The sequence below is a fragment of the Panthera onca genome, chromosome E1 (assembly GCF_046562875.1).
Source record: "Panthera onca isolate mPanOnc1 chromosome E1, mPanOnc1 haplotype 2, whole genome shotgun sequence".
In the NCBI taxonomy this organism is placed as follows: Eukaryota; Metazoa; Chordata; class Mammalia; order Carnivora; family Felidae; genus Panthera; species Panthera onca.
In genome coordinates this window covers 27,781,052-27,803,284 of record NC_138352.1, presented here as the reverse complement: position 1 = coordinate 27,803,284, position 22,233 = coordinate 27,781,052, and the positions used below count along the sequence as shown (strand labels likewise).

Genomic DNA, 22,233 nt, shown 5'->3' with positions numbered 1-22,233 from the left:
AGGATCTTCAAAGGAGCAGGTGCGAAGCTCTGGGGCCCTGCCCTCCCCACCCTTGAGGGGCTGGGGGTACTGGGGAAGGCTGGGCGGCCTGAGGCTTGCAAAGGGCAGAGCCGAATTCCCCACGTCACCTTCCGCCCAGCCGGCCCGGTTCCCAGGAGAACCGGAGAAGCATTTTCCCAGTCAGCCGGGGAACACATTAGCATCTCTGATGACCGTTTTCCAACTCTAATCTCTCCCTCCCCCTCTCTCCATTGTTGAGGAAAGAAATCCCTCTGCCAGGGCACCAGCCTTTCCCAGGGAGAAGAAGGGCCCTAACCCCCACCTCTCGTAGCGGAGGAAGACGTTGTTGAGGTCATCGTTGACGTGCAGCAGCTCCTCGGTGACCTCCTCGTTGGACACGCGGGAGATGAGCTCCACGATGCGCTGCTGCATGGCCCGGCAGGTCCTGTTCAGCTCCTAGGGAACACACGCGCCTCTGGCTAGCCTGCTGGGGACGCTTTTGGTCACATTCCATTTCCTTTGGGAAAATGTGTGCCAATTCTTAAAAGTCACAAAAAGAGTGCACGCTTGTCCAGAAAGCTGGACGTGGGTGGGATGCAAAGTGGAAGGCTCCTCTCTGCCTCCTGTCACCGCAGGGGAAGTAAGCTCTTGTTCAATAGACGGACAAGCGTCCACAGCTAGCCGTCGTACGTACATCGGTACGTGTTTGCGCAGACCGTTCCTTACATCTAAGAACAGGATTCTTTGCAGCTTGCTTTTTCTCTTCAGCAAAATACTCTCGACAACCTTTTTTCCCACGGCTTTGTACAGCCGGCCTCATCCCTTCGTGTATTATAATACACTTCCCCTTCCCCCCCAACTGCTGGGCATTCAGGCTGAGGCCTCTTTTTGGCCGGCCCAAACACAGCACCAAGGAACATTCGCGCGCACACGTCCTCCTGCATCTGTGCCAGTGCTTCCACAGGACAAGCTACTAGAAGTGGAATTTCTGGGTGAAAGGGCGGGGTCCTTCAGAACACAGACTGGTAACGGCAGAAGACCCTCCAAAAAAAGAGATCAGTTCATTGTACACTCCCGGCAGCCCGACCACACCAGGTGTATTTCGGCGGCGCGTCTTGACATTTCGCTGAGGTCTGAGCTCAGCAAGCTCTGCTGTTTCTTCCCAGCTGATGACTCTCATGAACTCCCAGTCACCACTGGGGCCCTCTCTACCCCCAGAAGGACTATCCCTCTGAAGACAGACCCTTACCACTTTATAGCCTGGCTACCGAAGGCTTTTCCTGCTCCAGATGGCAGCCTGACTCGGGCTCTCGTTGAAACTTGCCTGTGGAGCTCCCTCACCTACCTGCCAGGGCTCCTTGCCATCCTGTATCCTAGACTGGCCCTGCAGCATCCCTGAGTACAGGAAGAGCCTAAGGACAAAAGCTCCAAGTCCCAATGGGGGCGAAGCAGGGGACAGCTTGTCCCTGCCCACCTAGACGCAGGAGGCAGCTGATGACCCAGTGAATGAAGGGGCTGAGGGCAGGGGCAGAGGTCCTTCCTTCTCACAGCTCAGCCTCAAAACCACCTCCTTTTGAAATGTTTCTGGTAGAAGTCACTGCTCTACTCACTGCACATACACGATCTCTGTTCAGTTTTGTATTTTGTCCAGAGCTTGGCTAGAACTAGGTTTCTCCTCCCACTAGACCATAAACTCCATGAGGGAGGTGCCACCATTTATTCCCCCTCATGCCCTGTGCGGAGCCACACGCAGGGAAAAGACCCAGGAATCATCTGCCGAGTGGACCACAGAGGTGGGCAAAGGCAAAGCAGGGAATCCAGGCACCCAATGGCGCCCTGTAACACTGTGCTCACTGCACATGGGGTGTTATGACCGGGCTCCTGGTCTGCCTCACGCTCTACACTCTACACTGAAGCTTCTTGAGGGCAGAGATGGCATCCTTTGTCCCGGTTTCTCCAGTACCCATGACTGACACGTAGGAGCTACTCCCTAAATGCTCCAGGGAGAATTACTGAAGGCAAGTTGCATTCCTTCTGTCCACACTCGGTCCAAGGCACCGAAATAGTGTTCCCTTACACGCATTCACACACACATTCTTGCTTCACCACTGAAGGGGGGGGGATGCGTGTCCTAGGCTTGATCCTGCAGGTAAGAGCAAGGTCGGGACTTCGACAGACCTGTCCATCACAGAATAAGTAGACCATGACCAGCCAAACACCAGGCCTGGACACGGCTTCTGCTGTCACCCCTCCCCTGGCTGCTCGGCCTGCGGGGGCTGCTTCCCCAAGAGCGGAGGCAGCTGAGGAAAGCAGCTCAGCCCACGTGGGTCAGCCCAGAATCACCCCACTCCAGCTGTAATTTCCAAGACAGAAGGTATCTAGATTTAGACAGCTGGGTACAAACTAGTCTGGTGTTTACCGGCAGAAAAACAGCTTCATCTGGAGATTCTCTGGCTTGTTGCGCCCGGTCTCTCTGGTTATGGAAACACTGCCTTGGTCATGGGTCTACCCAGTTGCTGGCCCTCTGTAGAGTTAGAATGCTAATGTTTCTCTTGGTTCTAGGGACAGCAAGCCCAGTGTCTAGACCTTCTAATTTTCTCTATGAACAGATTCCCACTCTTGATTCTCCTAAGACCCCCATTCTTTGTTTGGGAGAAGGCAGGACCATCCTGGAAATAGGAGGCTCCCAGCAAATCACTGGATAGTCAAAACTCCTCTCTTCCTACCCTCGAGCTGGTACTTCCGGTGCCAGCTGAGCCCTGGTCAGATCAGCCCAGGCAGGGAGTGGCATTCCCACCAGCAGGAGATGCAGAGGAGGGGAGGTCAGAAGCAGGCTGAGGCTGGAGGAAGAAGGATGGGGGCCTGGACTCTACGGTGCTCTGAGTCCTCGGTGCATGCAAACCACCAGCTCCCCATCACTGTCCTCGCTCAGTTATCCACATCAGCTTAGCCTTCTACCTAGCACTCTCTCCACTCAGAGAATGGGGAATTCTCCTTCACCTAGAATCTAATTTTCCCTCTCCAGGACTCATCCCAGGCCCCAGTGACCCAGTAGTAAGCACTTATAAACATACAGCCATGTGTCTGAATAACAAGAGGCAAATACCAAAAATGAATTGCACAAGACATTATATCCAGTAAAGAGTGAAATACCACAAAATGGCCACTCTCTACCATTGTGAATGGCTCGTATCCCCAGGCCGGCCAGGAGAGGGGCATTCAGGAACTGGCCTGGGACTTGGAGCCTTTCCAGAACTCGAGTGATGGACCGTCACAATAACTGCCATGGATGCTGGTGGACACTCACAGGTCAAATCCAGTCACCACAGGAACAGTCAAAGCCAGAGGCCCAGTGGAAACCCAAATTACAGACACAAAGTACGCTCATGAGTGAGGGCTAAAATGAAGCCAGGCCATCAACATAAAACAAAACAAAACGAAACCCCACAGAGGCACTTATGAAAGAAGCCATCACAGTAGATCGCATGAAGGATTCCAGGAGCCAGGGCTGACGTGAACGGTATAAATGATTGTAGTATTTCTAATACACTGTTAGAGTTCAAGGAGCACCTGCTTAGGGCCAAGAAGGAAACACGGATTTAGATGAACTTTAAAAGACCAGCCCCCGTCAACCAAAAGAAAAAAGAAGCTTGGCCATTCTCGGGTAGCAGATCCTGCCCAGCGCTTTGGAAGACATGCCAGAGACCAGCCAAAGAGCATGGGAATGGAGGAGTGGGAGAGACGGGGCCCGGGGACACAGGAGGCCGGGCAGTGGACAGAGCAAAGAGGCGCAGCGCCTGCCTCTCTGCTGTCTGCCAGGACCCCTTCCTGGGCCACCCTGTCACTCCCTCTCCCTGGGTGAGGGCGTGCCTGGTATAGAGGAGACCGGCACTCAAGGTGTTTGCCAAAGATCTCTGAGGAGCAGAAGGAGCTCGATCTTTTCTGGAGACTCCCCCCAACCCCAACCTTCTCAAGACTTCCACAGCACTCTGGACATACCTCTACTCGGGGCTGCGGCCCCAGGTCGCCAGAGCCCCTCCATCAGAGCCTCAAATAAGCGAAGACCAGCCCTTACCCCCACCCTAACCACTGGAAGCCTCCGAACGCAGAGCAGCCCTCAAGGATGGTCTACCGGAACCCACGGAGAACCGAACCAGATCCCTCAGAAGATGGCAGGGAGCGTCTCAGTAACATGGCTCCAAATGCCCAAAGCACAGAACCACTAGATGAAAAAGGGCAGGGCTGGATTCAGTCTCCCCCACGGAGCCCAGGCCCTCCCGTGTGCTGGGAACCGAGTGGCAGGCAGCAAGCAGCCATGACTGACTAGATCAGCTCTCCGAGCCTCCAGCACCCTCTGGAACTGTTTCTCTCCGGGGAAGGAAAAGGGGGTCAGCGAAGTGCTGAAGCTCTGCAGAGTGCCACTAAAGTGCCTCCACGGCATGAGGTTTTGGGACACCCCACCCTACGGCAGCTTTTATCTATTTTAAACAGTACAAGGGCGTCTGAGTGGCTCAGTCGGTTAAGTATCCAACTCTTGGTTTCTGCTCAGGTCATGACCTCACGTTCACGGAATCGAGCCCCGAGTCCGGGTCTGCACTGACATGGCAGGAGCCTGCTTGGGATTCTCTCTCTCTCCCCCTCGCTCTCTGTCCATCCCCCGCTCATGCTTTCTCACACACTCTCTCTCAAAATAAATAAACCCTGCGGTTCTCTGGAGAATTTTACTGGTGGAGAAAAGGGTTCCATTACTTTACAGAAGCGTTTGGAAAGTGCTAGAGGATTTCTGAGACCTCTCCTGGCTCTAACATTACGACTCAGCTCTTGGGAAGAATGAGACCCAAGGGCAGAGAATGTGTGATCTCATGAACTGCAGGAACCAGAAACACCTGCTCTGAGCTTGCACTTGCTGCCTTGCTCCCACAGCCTCCAGCTGGCGTGGGCAGAGAGATGGCCCCCGACCCACCCCATGGGCAAAGCCTCTGTGGCCCAACCCGAGAGAGGTCCCCAGGCACCTCCCAAAGAGCTTTGCCTAAACTGGCCCAGAGAGTCTGGCCTGGAGCTTCTAAATCAAGGATGTCCAAGGGTCTCTGCACAGAGAAAGTTTTACCATCTCCTTCCTTCAAGTTTTTAAGTCACCACCTTCTTTTTCTGTTTGTTTTATTTTAAAGAATCTCCACACCCAACGTGGGGCTCGAACTTCACAACCCCGAGACCAAGAGTTGCAAGCTCCACTGAATGAGCCAGCCAGCACTGAATGTGACCCTAGGTCATCATCATTTTTTTTTTCTTTAATGTTTGTTTATTTTTGAAAGGGAGAGAGTGAGCACAAGAATGGAGTGGGGGCACAGACACAGGGAGACAGAGGATCCCAAGAGGGCTCCTCCCTGACAGCAGAGAGCCGGCGCAGAGCTCAAACTCAGAAACCGCGAGATCAAGACACGGGCCAAAGTAGGATGCTTAAGTGACTGAGCCACTCCGGCACTCCCATCGTCTTAAAATAAATAAACAGTGAGAAAAAAGCCAGAGATCAAAGGGGAGAGAAGAACCAGAATGTTGAGATTTCTGCCACCAACCACCAGCTGGCCGCCTGCATGACCTTCATGGGGTCACACGCAGCCAGACCCAGGGCAGGCGCAGCTGGGGAGACCTTCCTCTGCCTACCTCCATCTCTAAACCAACCAAACGGAGCGACTTTCTTCTGGCCCGAAGTCTTGCCCAGGTCGTCCTTCCCACTGTGCAACAGCCAGGACAGGAATTTCCTACGTGTTGAAGATTTCGGCTTCTCAACAGAGGAGGAGAACAGCTGGTCAGTGTTCTTTGTGCGAAAGCCCTCCATCGATCAGAACGTATTAAAATATCCTCTTTCTGTCTAATTAATCCCAATGCCTTTATCTTTTCTTCAAGGGACATTCTCATCCCCACCTCATAAAACAATCTTTTAATCATCTTTATGGATTTCCTCTGAACCCTCTCCAAGTTCTAAGGAGCACGGAACAAGGTCCTAAAGATCTCTTTTCTATAGCTGCAAAGGAAGGCGGGGGGGGGGGGGGAAGGAGGAGAAACTCTTTGTTGAAGAGAGGGGGGGATAATGAAGCTAAACATGTAGAATAAACTAGATTTCTCTAGAGAAAATGGTCCTGGACATCCTGGTTTTTGCTGAAATGATGCAAGACGCAAGAGGGGATATACCATCTGCTACTTGAAGAAACAATGTGGAGGAGGGCTTCTTTTATTATCTGACGGATGGCCACGCAGGAATGCCCAATTTTGGCATCGCCGGATTAATTAAAAGTTATTACTATTTGAAGACTAAGCTCAAGAGGCTAATTTGGGAGAGACAGAGAATACCGAATGACAGCCTCGGGATCTTTTAAAGATTTCAAACACTGGACTCACGGGCTGCGGCTAAGGACGTGAACTCTAGCAGACACAGATGGCAGTCTCAAATTTCAGGCCCGGACCCAAGTGCCCACACACAGGATGGGGGAAGACCTGGCTTACCGGCCATATGAGGAAGAGATGGAAGGTTTTGTGTTGATGGAAATGCTCTCGATTTACAGCACCCGACTCCTGCTGAGAACTGACAGGTCATCTACGAGGTGGGCGGCCAACAGCCACGTTTGTCCCACACAGGGACCGGGCCGTGGAAGGGCTTATGGCAGTCCTCAAACATTTAAGGACCCACCTCGCCAAAGAAGACTTTGTTTTGTTCCGTCGTCAAAGATGACAGACCAGGGTAGCAGCTACAGGGAGACAGACTTTAGCTCGCTGTATAGAAGGGGGTGCCGATAATAATCACGGGGGCTCCAACTTGCGTATGATGGGCCTGTGCGCCACCTCGAACGGACGATTCCTACCCTTCTGAGTGTGATCACTCTGGGCCCTGAGGGGTAGGCGACTGGCCCAGTGTCGCCCAGCCTGTCAGCGGGAGGGCCTGGATGTGAACCCGGTGGCTCTTGCTGCCTCGCCGCGGCGCTTCCCAAAGTCTAACTAGGACGTGCGTTTGGAAACGAAGTGCTTCCATGGGCTCACGTGAACAGCCTGTTGTGTCAAGAAGATGTTAAGGAAGATGAGGCAGGCACACCAGGCAACACGCTGTAGGCGGAATCCGAGCACATGTGTGGAGCCGGACTGCCGAGGACGACTCTCCCAGCTCAGGGAGTGGAGGATCCCACACGGCACAGTGTTCCCTCCGGGCACCCTGCCTCAGTTTCCCTCAGGGTCTCCGGCTACGCTGACAGCACAGCATGAGGAGTGGCCTCCGCTTCCCTTGAAGCAAATGGCTCTCCTGCTGAGGTTCGCTGTGGCTCTGCTCAAGGCCACACCTGAAAATGCTCTGCTAGGCACAGGAAGCAATCGGGACATTCCCGCCCATGGTTATGGTCGCCACACCGATACGTCCCGGGACCGACACCTACAATTTCCTCTCTTTGCATCTCCTCCTACCCAGAGGTTTACACTCCAATCGGGAGCAGCTTCTGTTGGCGTGAACATTTGGGGTGGTGACAAATGGGTTTATTTCCATGGCCCTGGCCAGCACTGTGAGCTCTGGACAGCTTCTACCCTGAGCAATCTGGCTGCCCTCCAGCTCAACTGAGGGGTCCTCGGGGCACATTCCAATCCCATCACTTTCCAAGCAGATGGTGGCATTTTCCCATGTGGCAGTCTCGCTGTCTGGGGTGGCCCTGGCCTTTGGGAGCCCCTGCCCAGCTGGCTCCAACTGTCCCAGGAAGAAGAAGAGGGAAGATGTCAAGAATGACTGAGGAGCAAGGCCGGTGGCAAGGAGAGCCGTGGCTGTTCACACAGAGCTGCCCAACTCCTGAATCTCCCCTGTTGGAAGGCCAGCCTCCCACTGGCACCCGGAGTCGTTCCTTCTCTGTTTGATTTATACGATAGCAGGGAGGGCTGGTAGGCTTGGAGTTGGAACAAAACAGAGGGAAGGAAAACGTCATGGGAAGCAACCTATTTTTGAAAACTGTGAGCTGATGCCAGGAGATTAGGTTCTGTTTGTCTTGGCTGATGGGCTTGTTTAAACACACACACACACACACACACACACGCACGCACGCACGCACGGAGTATGCTTGCTGTCTGGGTCTGCTATGGCTGTCTGGAAGCATGCTGGCTTTGTTCGGCCCACCCCCTGCTGCCAGGAGCTCAGCTCTGTCCACTGCAAACCCCCCGTCAGCAGGAATTCGGACGCTGACACAGCACAACGCTGCCTCAAGAGGCCCTCTCAGTTTCTCGATTGTTTCTGGACTGCTCTCAGATTCCAGTGCCTGGAAGAACTCCCCCTGCAGGCTGGGAATGGAGGTCAGTGACACATTAAGGGGACACTGGGTCCCCTGCAGTGGAAAGCTGGACCTGCCAAACTGAGGCCAACCTGGTCTGCTGCAGGTGTCAGGGGTGAGGTCTGTGAGAGGCCGCTCAGGGCTCCTCGTTCGGGCCGGTTGAGAGTACTCAGTTCGGCTTCAAGAGCAACCCGATGTCACGGCTTCGTGGAGAGGAGCTGTTTCCTGTCTGCCTCCCGCACCAGGCTGGGAGCTCCTCCAGAGCAGAGACCACACTCCATGCACCTCCGCTTTGCTCCGTGTCAGGCCCAGAACAGGCCTTCACCCACCCTCACCTCACCTCCTTAGGAGCCGACGGCTTCCCAGGAGGAAGCAGGCACAACAAGAGGCTGCCTGGGACCAGGTCACTTTCGCTGTGCACACTGCTGAAAGGCAGGGCCATCAGAGCCGGGCCTTCATAGGCTGCGAGCTGTGTGCCAGCAGCAGGGTGGGAGGTACGGCGCCTGGGGGGCCAAGACTGACGACTCTGAGCGCCAGACAAGAACAGCAGAAGCAGGCACGTCGTGAGGCACTCCTGCCAGCTCGCCAAGCCAGTCTGGCTCCTGACCTGTTTACTCAAGCATCTTGCCTCCCGCTGAAAAGATCCTGGCACCTGCAGTTTATGGCACCCTTTCTCCACGCCTCCAGAAGGTCACTGCTTCTAAGGGCAGTGCGGGTGCCATTTTCTACAAGTGCCAGAGTCGTCTGAGATGGGTGTGGTGGAGATCTGGTCACTAGCTTTGGATCTGGCTGGCTCAGACACTAGTCTGAGGGCGGCCCTGCAGGCTGGCCCTGCTACTGGACCCCTCTCGGTCATGCCCCCAGACCCACTCGGTGTCCAGGGGGCGAAGAGGCCAGTTAGCAACGGGTCCTCAGGAACCATAATGTTGGCGACCCCAGCCCAGAATCCTCAGTATTCAGTAAAAGAAAAGGAGCTTCTATTTAATTTCAGTCTCAGGAGTCTCTGGGGGATAAAGTGTGGCTAGAAGGGCTCCCTCGTGTAGGAAAGGTTGAGGAGGTCCTGTCACAAATGTTTACGACATAATGTTGAGGAAGCAAAGCGATACACAAAACGGGGCACATAATAGGATCTCAACTACACCTGAAATGAAAACAAACGTGAAAAAAATGCATCAAAACATCGACAGGGGTTACTTCTGGGTGCTGGAATCAAAGAAAATGAGTTATCTTCTTCCTTATACTTCCTTCATCTTTTGAGGGGCACGTATTCTGCAGTCGGCAATTTATTATCAGGGCCAAGATATTATGAAGGCAAATAAAAAGGAGAGCCTGGTGCTGGCATCTGATCGCTGCCAGGAAGCATGAGGCTGAGTGTGAGCCTACATGTCCCTTCCCATGACAGTCTCCCCGGGCTCCGCTCCTGCCTCACTGCCGCTTCCCCAGGTCCAGACCTTCCACAAGATGAGGCCCCCCCTCACCTGCAGCAACTCCAGATCGGACGAATCCTCCTGCCCGGGGACCATCTCTGTTAACATCTCAGACATGACTTTTGTGTTTCCTCGAACGACGTCCAGTTCACTCCGAAGCCTGGCAATCTGTTAGGCCGGGGAGGTGGGAGTGGGGAGGAAAGCAGGAAGGAGAGGTCAGTCAACCTGAACCTGTCTGGTGACAGTCCCATTCACTGTGACATGTAGGTCACTCCTCTGCATGTGCTGGGCAGAAGGCGGCTTCTTATCTCACTCTGGTCTGGGTGTGAGAGCAACGGCAGCTCTAAGGGAGAAGCGAATGCGGGAGTGAGGCCACCCCCACGGGGCCCTTGGTTAACCAAGAGTTTGTCACAGGTGACTCTGCTATGACACTGAGGCAGCGCTGTACAGGGAAAGAGCGCCGGGTCCAGTGGGGACTGAGCTGGCTTGTGGCTCGGCCCTCCCACAGCAAGACTCTGAGTGGGGCATTAATCTCCCCAGGCCTCCGTCCCTATTCTTGCCAGTGAATGTGGTGGAGTGTATGATCCCCAAAGGCTCTTCAGGACTGGGATCCTCATAAAGAACCCCCTCGTTATAGACTCTGGCCCCAGGAGTGCACAATCTAAGCACTATGGTCCTCTGAGAGGCTGGCTGGCGTTAGCTGCACTTTCCCAGTGTGGCAAGAATGAGGCAGAGGGACCAAAAGAAGACTCCAGGGGAGACCCCCTTGCAAGTCAGCTCCCTACCAAGGTCCCCGTGAAAAATACCTGACCTTCCCATCCGACAGAGCTCCCCAAGGCCTGGGCCTGGGCCCTCTTTCTTGCAGGAGGGACACTGTAAAGGACGGGTGTTAATCTGAGCCTCAGTTCCTCAGCTATGGAAAGGTGAAAACGACGGCCTCACAGGGCTGCTGTGAGTAACCCAAGTGAAACCCTGCAAGGTGCTGGCCCACAGGCACCCAGGATCGATCCCTTTTCCACTAAAACATCCAGAGAACTGGATTTGCTATGGCTCTTAACTGCGCTTTGACCTAATTCAAATGCCACCTTCTCTCCTCACTGAAGCCTTTTCTGACTCTCCCCTGCCCTCCCTGAGGCAGAAGCAAGCAGCGCACCTCCTACCGCAGACCCCCGCCCCTGTCCTGGCTGACCTCCTGGGGACGGGGACTCTGCTGAGTTGAGGTCTGCACTCCGAGCACAGGGATAGTGACAGGAGACTTCGATAAATGTGTACTGGATGGAAAATGGACACATGGTCAATGAGAGCATTGGGTGAGATCCCTAGAGGCTCTTCTCCCCTCCGGTTCCGCCCAGTGGGCGAAGTCCTCCCCAGTCTTAGCCAGAAGAGCTTTCTGACCCTGGAAGCTCAGGAATGCAACAGACACCACATGGGATCAGAAGGGCCCTCAAAGCCAGGCCGCTCTTCCATTCTCCCCCTTCTCGCCCATTCTAGCCCCTCCTCCAGACTGTTCTGGCTGCTGGCAGGGCTCTTCCCGAGCTCCCACGCAACCGGCAAAGAGTCAGTGGAGGGTCTCAGTGACCATCCAACTCCAGACACGTCAGACTTCCCTCCGGGCAGAAAGGGACACACTTCTGCCCGTAGCAGCAGAGCCTGCCGCCAGAGACCCTCTTCCCCAGGGCTTCCCTTCTGGGGACAGGTCCTGGCCACTGTGAGTAGTGAGAAAGGGCAGAATGGAGTGAACCGAATAGCACTTTATTGTACGGCCCGGGTTTTAGCTATGGGTTTCGACCTCCTCTCCTCAACAGGGCACGCGGCACTCGGGGGGACTATCACGAGGCCACCCCATCCAGCTGCCCGACAAGCTCATGACTGCTCCGGGGGTGGGTAAGAGGAAGAACCACCGCCCCGTTCTACTAACAGTCGACAGAGGTTAAAGTGACCCAGCCGAAGCCTCACAGTGAGGAGCAGAGTGGGGACTCAAGTCCAGGCCCGTCTGACCTCCAGCTCACCTCCTCCTGCTCGCCTCCTCGGGGCCGCCAGAGAACGGAAACGTGAGCAACCCTGGCACAACACCTCGGTTAACCACGCCTCATCGCTTGACCCCTCTGTCTACATGGGCTTCCGTAAATAATGACGTTGTCACAAACACTGGAATGGATTTTCTTTTTTCAAGTCTGATCAGTTCTCAAATTTTACTGAATGGCAATTCTACAGATTCATCTAAATACTAGCCTCCACGACTCGTCTAAAAAAATCCAGGTTGGGATTTCAATGGCATTGGCCTCTCAGGAAATAACTCAGGGAAGGTGGGCAGGGTTTGGAATAAAGGCAGGAAGAATGCTTCCTAAGGGCCTCCTCATCCCGGCCTCGGCCTCACGGCACCTTGCTGAGCGGGTCACCGGCCTCTGATGGCTGACGCCTCTTACAGGATCAATCCAAACCGCTCCGCGCGACTCACGAGGCTGTTCACAACGCAACTCCATGGCTGTGCGCTGGCCTCACCCTCTGCCTCTCCGATCCTGCACCTGCACTGATCCCCCAAACCCTCCACCTGCTGCTCCCTCGAGCGCCCCGCTCCTCCACGCCTCCGGCGCACGCCTTGTCAGACAAGCCCCGCTCCGGCTTCGAGAGCCTCAGCAGCGTCGGCTCCCGGGGCTGCCCTCCAGGTAGCACTAACTCTCAGCTCCTGCTCCCGCAACCGCACCACCACACCGTCCACGCAGCCTCTGCACCCGTCTCCCCACTGCACGGTGGGCCCTCCCTTCCGTCTGTGGGTCGCGGACACTAGCACAGTGCCTGGTCAGGGAAAGCATCCATACGTCTCCGGGAAGGGCGCGCGAAGACAGTCGGCCGACTTGCCTATGGCCCGGAAGTGTGCGAGTACCTGTTCTGAGTTGGCCGTGATGGGGCCGGTCACGCTCAGAGCCGGGGCCTGCGGAGCGGAGTAGGGAGCAGGAGGAGGCGAGGAATAGGAGCTGGCACTCGTCCTCTGCTGCGACTGGGGCCTGGGCATGGTCGCGGCCGGATCCACTTCGGGGACGCTCTGGCACGGCAACAACAAAGTCCTCTGTTCACCTGGGCTGCCCGTGCAGCTGGGCCCGGCGCCTACCCGCCCCGGCAGCCCCTCCCGCCACAGCCACCTGCAGGGAGGCAGCGGGCCTGGCTCTACGGCTCACCTGTGAGGCTCGGGGAATCCCTGCCCCTCCTGCACCCAGTCTCTCCTTCCACAAATGGGGGGTACCAAGGGCTCCTCCCTCTACTTACCTCCCAGACAAACCAAGCAACTCAGAAAGGCAGCGCCGAGGGCACCCCGTGAGAGCTCTGGTCAGGGTTCCCGTTATTAGGGCCCCCTCAGAATCTGAGTGGAGGGGGGCTGCTATGAAGTTTTGCTAATCACACATCCCTATCTGGTACCAGAAGATTATATTTTGGCCTTTACAAGTAAACTACTATAAATAGCAATTATGCAATTTACCGAATGTTCTTTGTAATTATAAGCACAAAACAATGCTGTTCTGTGTCATTATTAGAAAAATAAAACAGGTTACGTTTATTCCACAAGGCATGGTAAGTGGTTTGGAGGGATCATAATGAGAACAAAGCTTTGCAAAGTAGAATTCCTTATGCTTTCCCTTTTGAGCATCTCAGAAAGCCTCGAACGTTAACTGTGTTCATGGAAGAGACCTGCACAGGCACTCTGGACTCTTTGTCCCCATTTTGGAGATGGGCAGATGGGGCCAGCGAGGCAGAGTGTGTGTGCTGGCACAAGGTGCCTCTCTCCCAGATCCTGGAGCTTCCTGGCTCCCCCCTGGGGCCGGGCGCTGATTTCCACCCAGTAGAGGTACTAGCTTCCCAGGATGAACGGTCACCATCACCTGCGTGCTTCTCATTCTGAAGCACAGAGCTGCCTCACGTTGTAAGAGGCTTCGACGGGAGGAGGCCTTCTCTGGGCTTTGAATTCCAAGGCTGGAGGAATTCAAGCATGTCTGGATTGACACCGAACACTCAGTTCAAAACAGAATTTAGATCCATTTGGCTTGTACAGTCTAAAAAACTGAAAGCTGCCCTCTGCCCCACGATCGGTGATGTCACCAGCTCCTCTGCACTGCCACGGACACGGAGGTGCTCCGGCACTCCCAAAGGGAGATTCCTGGGCCCTCGGAAAAGCGGGTGCTAGTGACCCTCACGGGATGGGCCCTCACAGGCTGGCTCCACCCAAGCAGCCATTTCCAGGAAAATCTCGGAACCGATCCCTCTGTTACATCCTCCTTGCACAGTCAGATGAGAACTGGGAGCGGGGGTGGGGGAAGACACTGCTGCCACTTAATCACCAGCCAACCAGCCGTCTCACTCCTGCATTCCCCTTGTTATTAAAAAGAAATGCCCTCGAGCTTTAAGAACGCGTGATGACAAGCTGAATAATTCAAACGGAGCAGCAGAAGGGTGGTGGCAGTGGCCTGCCCGTTCTGCAGTAGGTCTTTCTAGAGAACGCCAGCTGGAAGCTTACCCGCTGTGGTGTGTGTATGGGAGACAGAGCGTCCAAGTCTGCCATGGGAAACTCGACCCCTTTCCTCTTCAGCTCCTCGTATATATGCACAACGCCGGTGAGGTCAGGACTGCTTCGAAAGGCATCAGCCCACGCCTGGGAGGATGAAAGAGGGCCTGTCAGGAAGCATTTCTCACCAAGGGCAGCCCAGGTCCTCTCTCAGAGGCCAGTGCCCTCCGACCCTCAAATGCCAATCATGCTGGCCAAACCCACTCTGCCCCCGCGCCCCCGCCAGCGCTGCCATGACGGGGCTGGTGAAATCTGGGTTTTCAATGGTGCTGTTGAGCATGAACAAAAACACAAAAACTTAATTCAGCGTGTAGCATTTCCTTGGAGAAGATGCGGAGAAGTAACACCTAAGCACTGTGACGCATCCTAAAATGCGGGCATTTCCCTAATCGCCGGGAAATCAATTCCTGGCGCTGCTTAGCTGAAGGGCGTGCGGAGGCTGCCTCGCTGCCGTGCCCGCGGGATGCCATCGGGACCGGAGTGCCGCGGCTCTGCTCAGCAGAGCTCCCGTGGGCGGAGGCGGGAACCGTAGGCAAATTGAGCAGAAAGGAAAGGAGAAATTGATGTGTGGCGGAAATAAAGGCTAATGCAAGGTCTCCTCAGTGGCTCAGAGAGCGCAAAAGCGGAGACCACCTCGCCTGGCCGGAAAGGGGAGGTGGCAGAGGCTCAGGGGAGGGAGAGCCCGGAGCTGCCCACCGTGGCAACGCCCACGTGCCCACATCGGAGAAGCCATTGGAAAGCACGGCCACAAGAGCCCCTTCGCTGAAAACACAACACAGAGAGCAAAGAACGGATATCCCAATAGACACTGATCATTGATTCATGACACTCAAAAAAAAATTTAAATATTTGGTTCTTTGGAAGTTACAGGATAAAAAAAAAAAAAAAACAGCAGCATCTCCAAAGGGCTCCCCCAAAACAAAGCCCAGCTCTTCAAAACGGTCCTGTCACCCTATATGTACCCAGAAGAGGCGGCGCGGCGTCTCGCGCCCACGGTTCCGTTGCCAATTCTGCTGTTGTCACAAGCATTTCCCTGCCTCCCTGGCTCTAGCACTGCGTTCCAACCAATCCTGAGGCAGCCCCAGAAACTCTATCTCTAACCACCAGACCCACTTGAAGTTAAAAGGTCAGTTTCCAAAAAGCCTTGCTCATCACGACTGATACATCGCACCACAAACATTACCGTCAGCCTGGCTTCCTTGATCCATTTATCGAATGTGCACACTCAGGGATTTAATGCCCGCTTGAGGACGGCCCCTCTCGGCCGACACTTCCTCCTGGATTCTGAGTGGGGCCTGTGGTGCCTGCGGAGGCCCATCGGAGCACCAGCTGGAGAGCAGCGCCCCTGAGGCCCGCCCCCCCAGGGAGTGCCCCGGAGCCCCATTCTCCACCAGCTGCCTTGGCTGCTGCCACCTGATTCAAAATCCAGCTGAGTCCTGCGACTCCAGCTTCAAAATGCAGCTAGTGGGTTCGTTTAGGGTCTAAGGCCAGGTTTATAGCCTGTGGTGGGAGGCCAGGGAGAAGAAAGCATGATGGTCCTTCCTGCTGCCACTTCCTGCCTCGATTTCAACGGGAGGACCAACAGTTCCAGGGGACAGCTTTTCAGTTATCTTGTTCTCCACCTCAGCCAACTCCAAGATAGGAAGAGTGGAAATTAAAGAACCATCACTGTGCTCTCCAGACGGGGGATAGTTCTTGGGGCACCTGCCCAAACAGCGACTCAACAGGCCCCCTTTCTCCAGTACTATGTATTCTGTGGCACCAAGAGGGAAACACACATCCCAAGTTGGGCCAGTCAGCTTCCCCTCCACCCAGGAGCTAGGCCCCGGGCTTGGGGAGAGCTGGGCTGCTCTTCTTGGGTAGGTGACACTGTCCACTCTACATGTGGGCAGCCATGTGCCCAGCGGGGACCAGGGAGCAAGAGCTAGCTTTTATGTGGGACGTTGAGACCAGTGTGCTGAGAGGTACAGACGAGAGGACTGGTGGGCTTTTCTGATCCCTTCTGTCCCTTCCCAGGTCTAGTCACACCCAGGGTTCTGGGAAGCCCTACCTTGTCCTGACAGACTCTCCTCTTTGCCTAGGCCAGCTGGAATGAGAATTTGTTATCTGCAACCAAGCAGTCTTGGCTAAGCTACTCACTTCCCACCTGCCACTGTTTCAACCCCTGTATGAGACCCCTGTGCAGTGTGGCTGAGGTGGCCACTAACAGAACATACGTTCCTGGCAGCATTCTCTTCTGAACAAGATTCTGATGCCAACAGGGCACAGGGCAGGGGCACCTTTAAAGGAAGAGTCGTAGGTGGAAACACAGAACCGGGAGAAACCCAGAGACGCTACATGCCTCTCTCATCTTCTGGGGACAATGCCCAAATACCTGTGCTCCTGTCTTCTCTCCACTAGGTCAGACATTTGCAGGCACACACCGAGTCTCGCCCTTGCAGAGAAGGCAGTCAGACGTCATTTGTCAAGTCAGGTTGAATTTCGTACTCACAGTTACCAAGCTCCATCAGAGAACACAGGAAGATGGCCAGAGAGGCTGTCCACATTCTGAGGTGACAGTGACAACACAGAAGCCTCTCTACACGATTGACCCAGCTGAGATTTCAGACTCTGCTCTAGGGGAGAGGTGGAAAACCTCAGGAAGTCTGGGCTACTCTGGGTCCCCAACCTAAAGCCAAGGAGCCACAGGGGTGGTGCTGGCAGGCTGCCCTATAGGAAAGCAAAGTGACACGGCAGTGCTGGCACTCTGAGGGGTCCCTGTCACAGGGGCTAGCTGGCTAACAACAGAGTGACCACCTCACCACTCTTTATGGAATTCTCCCTTTTCGGGCCTATGCCTACAATGTTAGGGGGTCGAAAGACCCAGGGGAAGGTCTAAGGAAGGAGAGAAAAGAGAATTTCATGCTTTTCTCTCCTTTGCTCCTTGGGATTGTACACCAGACCCCAGACAGAGGCCTTATACCAACACAAACCGTACCCGACTTGCTTCTAAATCCCTCAAATTTTAACACAGTTTTAAATCATCAACTTTCAGATCAATGAACGACTGCTCATTTACACGATGGGTTCTGTTCTTCGCTTCTGCCATGTTCTGCTTATGCCCCCAGATCAGACCTCCTACTCCCGGTGACAGGGTCTCCAGAGAACTGCCAGTCCATACAGAATCTGGCCAAAGGTCCGGCCGCCAGGTCTCTGACACCTTCCAAGAACACAACGCCTCCAGCAGCTCCGACCCCCTCCTCCTCCCCAGTCAGCTCACTTTCTTTGGTGGAAAAAAAACCCCTTCAGTGGAAAGAGAGTATTTTTAGACTCTGTCGCTAGGAGGAGGGGGGTGGGGAGGCAGGGCAAGGGGTAAGGGGGGAGGCACGCAGGATAGGCATGGCCACCAGGAGGCTACCCTACTGGGATGGTATCATTTCTGTTCCTGAAAACAACCAAAGGGAAAGGCAGAGGGATATGGCACAGAGCACGAGTATCCCTGTCTTCTCAACAAATGGGACCCCCCAAGAAGAAACAGAAAGGCTCGCAGCCAAAGGCCAGCCAAGGGACCAGGATGGAGAGGGTGCTAAAAGTGGCAGGCAGGGGGCGCCTGGGTGGCTCAGTCGGTTGAGTGTCTGACTTCGGCTCAGGTCATGATCTCACGGTCCGTGAGTTCGAGCCCCACGTCGGGCTCTGTGCTGACAGCTCAGAGCCTGGAGCCTGTTTCAGATTCTGTGTCTCCCTCTCTCTGACCCTCCCCTGTTCATGCTCTGTCTCTCTCTGGCTCAAAAATAAATAAACGTTAAAAAAAAAAAAAACTGGCAGGCAGTTCAAAGGCTGGGAGTGAGAAAGCAGCTCACCAGGCTTCCCTGCTCTCTTGCTGCAGAGAGACCAGCTCCCCTCAAGACAGCTCAATCCCTGGGTAAACGCTTCCAGCTGCCCTGCCTGGCAGTTTACGCACTGGGCTCGGAGGGCAGTCTTCCCCAGGCGTTCTGAAGGGCGGGGCCCCTGGTGTACACGGCCTGAGGGGTGTCTCTTTTGGGGGGTTCAGTGGAGCTGGGGTGGCTACGGATGGCTAGAGGGCAGCCAGGGACACAGATGCCTCGATGACAGGAGGCTGGGATGTGGGGACGAGGGACAGGTGTCCATGGGTTCTCAGCAGAGGGCTGCTGATGGCAAACAGCTCCGGGAATGGCACCTGTGTGACCAATCTCAGGCCAACAATGCCTGTGATCAGCATCCCAGGAAAGTAATCAGAAGAAATGGTGGGCAGGAAGCCATGGGGATACGGAAGGACAAGCACCCATTTCTCTAAGGAACAGGGAGACTGGTAGAAAAGCTGGTTTGGGGTGCCTGGGTGGCTCAGTCGGTAAGTGTCCGACTCGTGATTTTGGCTCAGGCCATAACTTCATGGTTTGTGAGTTCAAGCCCGGCATCAGGCTCTGTGCTGAGAGCGCAGAGCCCGCTTGGGATTCTGTCTTCCTTTCTCTCCACCCCTCCTTCACTTGCCCTCTACCTCTATCTCAAAATAAATAAAAATAAACTTAAAAAAAAAAAAAAGAAGAGCCACCCAGATGGCTTAGTCGGTTAAGTGTCCGACTTTGACTCAAGTCATGATCTCACAGTTCGTGAGTTCAAGTCCCACGTCGGGCTCTGTGCTGAGAGCTCAGAGCCTAGAGTCTGCTTCGGGTTCTGTGTCTGCCTCTCTCTCTCTGCCCCTCCCCCACTCATACTCTGTCTCTCTCTCTCAAAAATGAATAAACTTCCAAAAAGTTTTAAATAAGTAAATAATGAAATAAAACTGAAAGAGAAAAGAAAAAAGAAAGAAAAGAGAAAATAAAAAAGAAAAGAGAAAAGAAAAGAAAAAAGAAAGAAAAGAGAAAGAAAAGAAAAAAGAAAAGAGAAAAGAAAAAAAAAAAAAAAGAAAAGAAAAGAAAAAAAAAGGAAAGAAAAGAAAAAGCTCCCACCAGAGGCAGGAAGCAATCAAAGGGACAGTGGGCTCAGGCCATGCCTGGTTGTCAGAGCCACAGGTCTCACAACCACCAGGAGCACCAACCAAGCGTCCTGGGCCAGGTTGATCGGGGGGGGGGGGGGGGGGAGCACTTGTCTATATAACCCCTTGGCTTTAAAAGCTTTTCAAGTGCTGGAGTATTACTTGACAATCAAAAAGAATGAAATCTTGCCATTTGCAACTATGTGGATGGAACTAGAGGGTATTATGCTAAAAGAAGTTAGAGAAAGAAATATCGTATGACTTCACTCATATGAGGACTTTAAGACACAAAACAGATGAACATAAGGGAAGGAAAGCAAAAATAATATAAAAACAGGGAGGGGGACAAAACAGAAGAGACTCAAATATGGAGAACAAACAGAGGGTTACTGGAAGGGTCGTGGGAGGGGGGATGGGCTCAATGGGTAAGGGGCACTAAAGAATCTACTCCTGAAATCACTGTTGCACTATATGCTAACTAATTTGGATGTAAATTTAAAAAGTGAAACTAAAAATAAAAAAATTTAAAAATTAAAAAAAAAAAAAGCTTTTCAAGTGTCGATACGTTCAGAGTCTAGGGCTGCCCCTCAAATGTCCCCAAGCCAGCTCAAGTGCTCCCTGGGGAGGCCCTTGGCCCTCTATCATCTGCAAGCTTCTGTCTCTCCATAAAATCGATGGCTCCCCAAGGGCAGGGCTGGGACTGGGCCGGTGCCACTTCCTGGCAGCTGGACTCCGGAGAGCACCAGGAAACATCCAGATGGTGAGGAAGAACCTGTTGTGGCTCTGGCACTCACACATTTAACTGAACCTCTTTCCTGTCTAACCGCATTTCCACTGTGGCCTGCTGCCCACTTACGGGCTGCCACAAGGTCCAGGGATCTGTCGCCCCCGGCCCTGTTCTGTGTTATGGTGGGAGTAGCACATGCTCTCCAGGGGGGAATATCAGACTCTCTGGGCGGGGAGGCGGGGGTGGTGCAGTTTTTAAACGTGTAAATAAAATCATCTTCTTCCTCCAAGGAGTTGAGGGGCGCCTGGGGGGCTCAGTCGGTTAGGCGTCCGACTTCAGCTCAGGTCGTGATCTCCTTCTCATGGTTTGTGAGCCCAAGCCTCGTGTCGGGCTCCGTGTCTGGAGCCTGCTTCAGACTCTCTGTCTCCCTCTCTCTCTCTGCCCCTCCCCCGCTCATACTCTGTCTCTCTCTGTCTCTCTCAAAAGTAAGGAAACATTAAAAGAATTTTTTTAATTAAAAGGGGAGTTGAGAACAGGTTGACAAGACGCAATGCCTCCACATAGGCATCAGGTGGGCCAGAATGAGGACGCATTGGTGAAAATGGGGCGCAATGAAAGCTCTCACATGCTGGTGGGAAAGAGCAGCAGGGATCTGCCAGAGTAACCACTCAACCAGAGCGCGGCCGTTCCCCACCCAGCAATTCCACTCCCAGGGATGAGGCTGAGCCACGTGAAACTGCTAATACAGAACTGTGCTTGGCCAACAGAGACGCAACTTCACCTACGTGCCTTAATACGTACCTAGTAACAACGAATACGTATGTTCACCCAACGACATGTGCTAGCTGTTCACAGCAGCGGTGTTCCCAAAGGCCGCAAACTGGAAACACCGAGTGTTCAGTGGAAACGAGACACAATGGCAGCGCGTTCCCCCAAAGGGACCCGGTGCAGCGACATGAGCAGGGGGCACGGGAGGCCTATCTGGTCACACCAATGACAAGGTGAGGCCCGCAAACAAGGCCCCAGACACACAGACCTGACTGAGTGCTGCTGCAGAGTCCACGCGGATGAAGTTCAAGTATGGGGAAAAACCTGGGGCGCCTGGGTGGCTCAGTCAGTCGGTTAAGCCTCTGACTTTGGCTCAGGTCATGATCTCACAGCCCGGGAGTTCGAGCCCTGCATCGGGCTCTGTGCTGACAGCTCGGAGCCTGGAGCCTATTTTGCATTCTGTGCCTCCCTCTCTCTCACTGCCCCTCCCCTGCTCGTGCTCTGTCTCTCCCTCAAAAATAAACAAACATTAAAAATAAATAAATTAATTAAAAAGTACAGGAAAAACCCATCTAGGCTGTGAGGTGGTCACCCCAGGCAGTTGGGGCTCTTTGGGGGCAGGTCACATTCTGCTTCACGACACAGAGGCTAGATTCTACGTGTGTGTTCAGTTCGTAAAAGCTTGTCAAGTTGTACATGCTTTTTTAACGTGTGATTTCCTGTACGTATAATTCAATTTTAAAAAAGGCTGAAGATCCTGTTTATACTTTCGTTCACCGCGTTATAGAAGCCAAGCCATCTGCCAGCTCTGAATGCTATCTGTTTCTGTTGGTTGGCCACGACCAAAGATAAAAGTTCTTCGTGAAGCTCCAGAACCTGGAGAAGAAGGATCCTCCCCCCCAGGCAGGTAAGCAAGCCCACCGGGAACTATACCCTTATCCAAAGCCCGTTGGGTTTTCCCAGTTGGACCAGGGAGACTGTCCAGTGCATCCTGGCCGGACAGGAGCGAGCAAGCGAGCGAGGCCCTCAGGGCCCCTTCCTGCTCCCGCCCCTGCAGGCGGTGCACATGCACTGCTGCCAGGCCAGCAGGGGGAGCCCTCAGAACACGGTGCCGGCCGCCATGCTGCCTCCTGGTGACCTCTGGGACCAGGAGTAGGTTAGGCAGGAACACAAGGCCCCCATTGTACACATACGGAGGCAGAAGCCCAGAGAAGTTAAAACACTTGCTGCGGTCACACAGCTGGGAGAAGCAGTGTGGAGAGGAGGTGGTGACCTTGATGGGAAGGTCGGGCTGCCCCTGGGAACAACCACAGCCACAGTCAGTGCACAAGGCTCCCTGTGTCGTCAGCCAGAGGTCCCGCACAGTCCCAGTGGCACGGATCACAAGCCTTGCCACAGCTGCCCTTGTCAGGAGGTGGCCAAGCACAGGAAGGACTCCTTCCACGTCTGACTACAGAAAGACCTTGCCTATAGCCACGGTGGGCCTGCCGAGG

At 54.2% G+C, this 22,233-nt stretch overlaps 1 protein-coding gene across 7 annotated transcripts in view; it reads right to left on the bottom strand.

The window, feature by feature from the left end:
• Positions 1 to 22,233, bottom strand: part of TOM1L2 (target of myb1 like 2 membrane trafficking protein) — a 120,570-nt gene that overhangs the window by 21,143 nt on the left and 77,194 nt on the right. For 6 of the 7 annotated variants that reach the window (XM_060647099.3, XM_060647100.3, XM_060647101.3 and 3 more), the window contains exons 5-8: positions 14,226 to 14,360; positions 12,603 to 12,761; positions 9,770 to 9,886; positions 323 to 456 (exon numbers count right to left, since the gene is read on the bottom strand). In XM_060647099.3, the coding sequence (XP_060503082.1) occupies positions 323 to 456; positions 9,770 to 9,886; positions 12,603 to 12,761; positions 14,226 to 14,360 (545 nt within the window). The remainder of the gene's footprint in view (positions 1 to 322; positions 457 to 9,769; positions 9,887 to 12,602; positions 12,762 to 14,225; positions 14,361 to 22,233) is intronic. The other variant, XM_060647105.3, reaches the window with a different exon arrangement.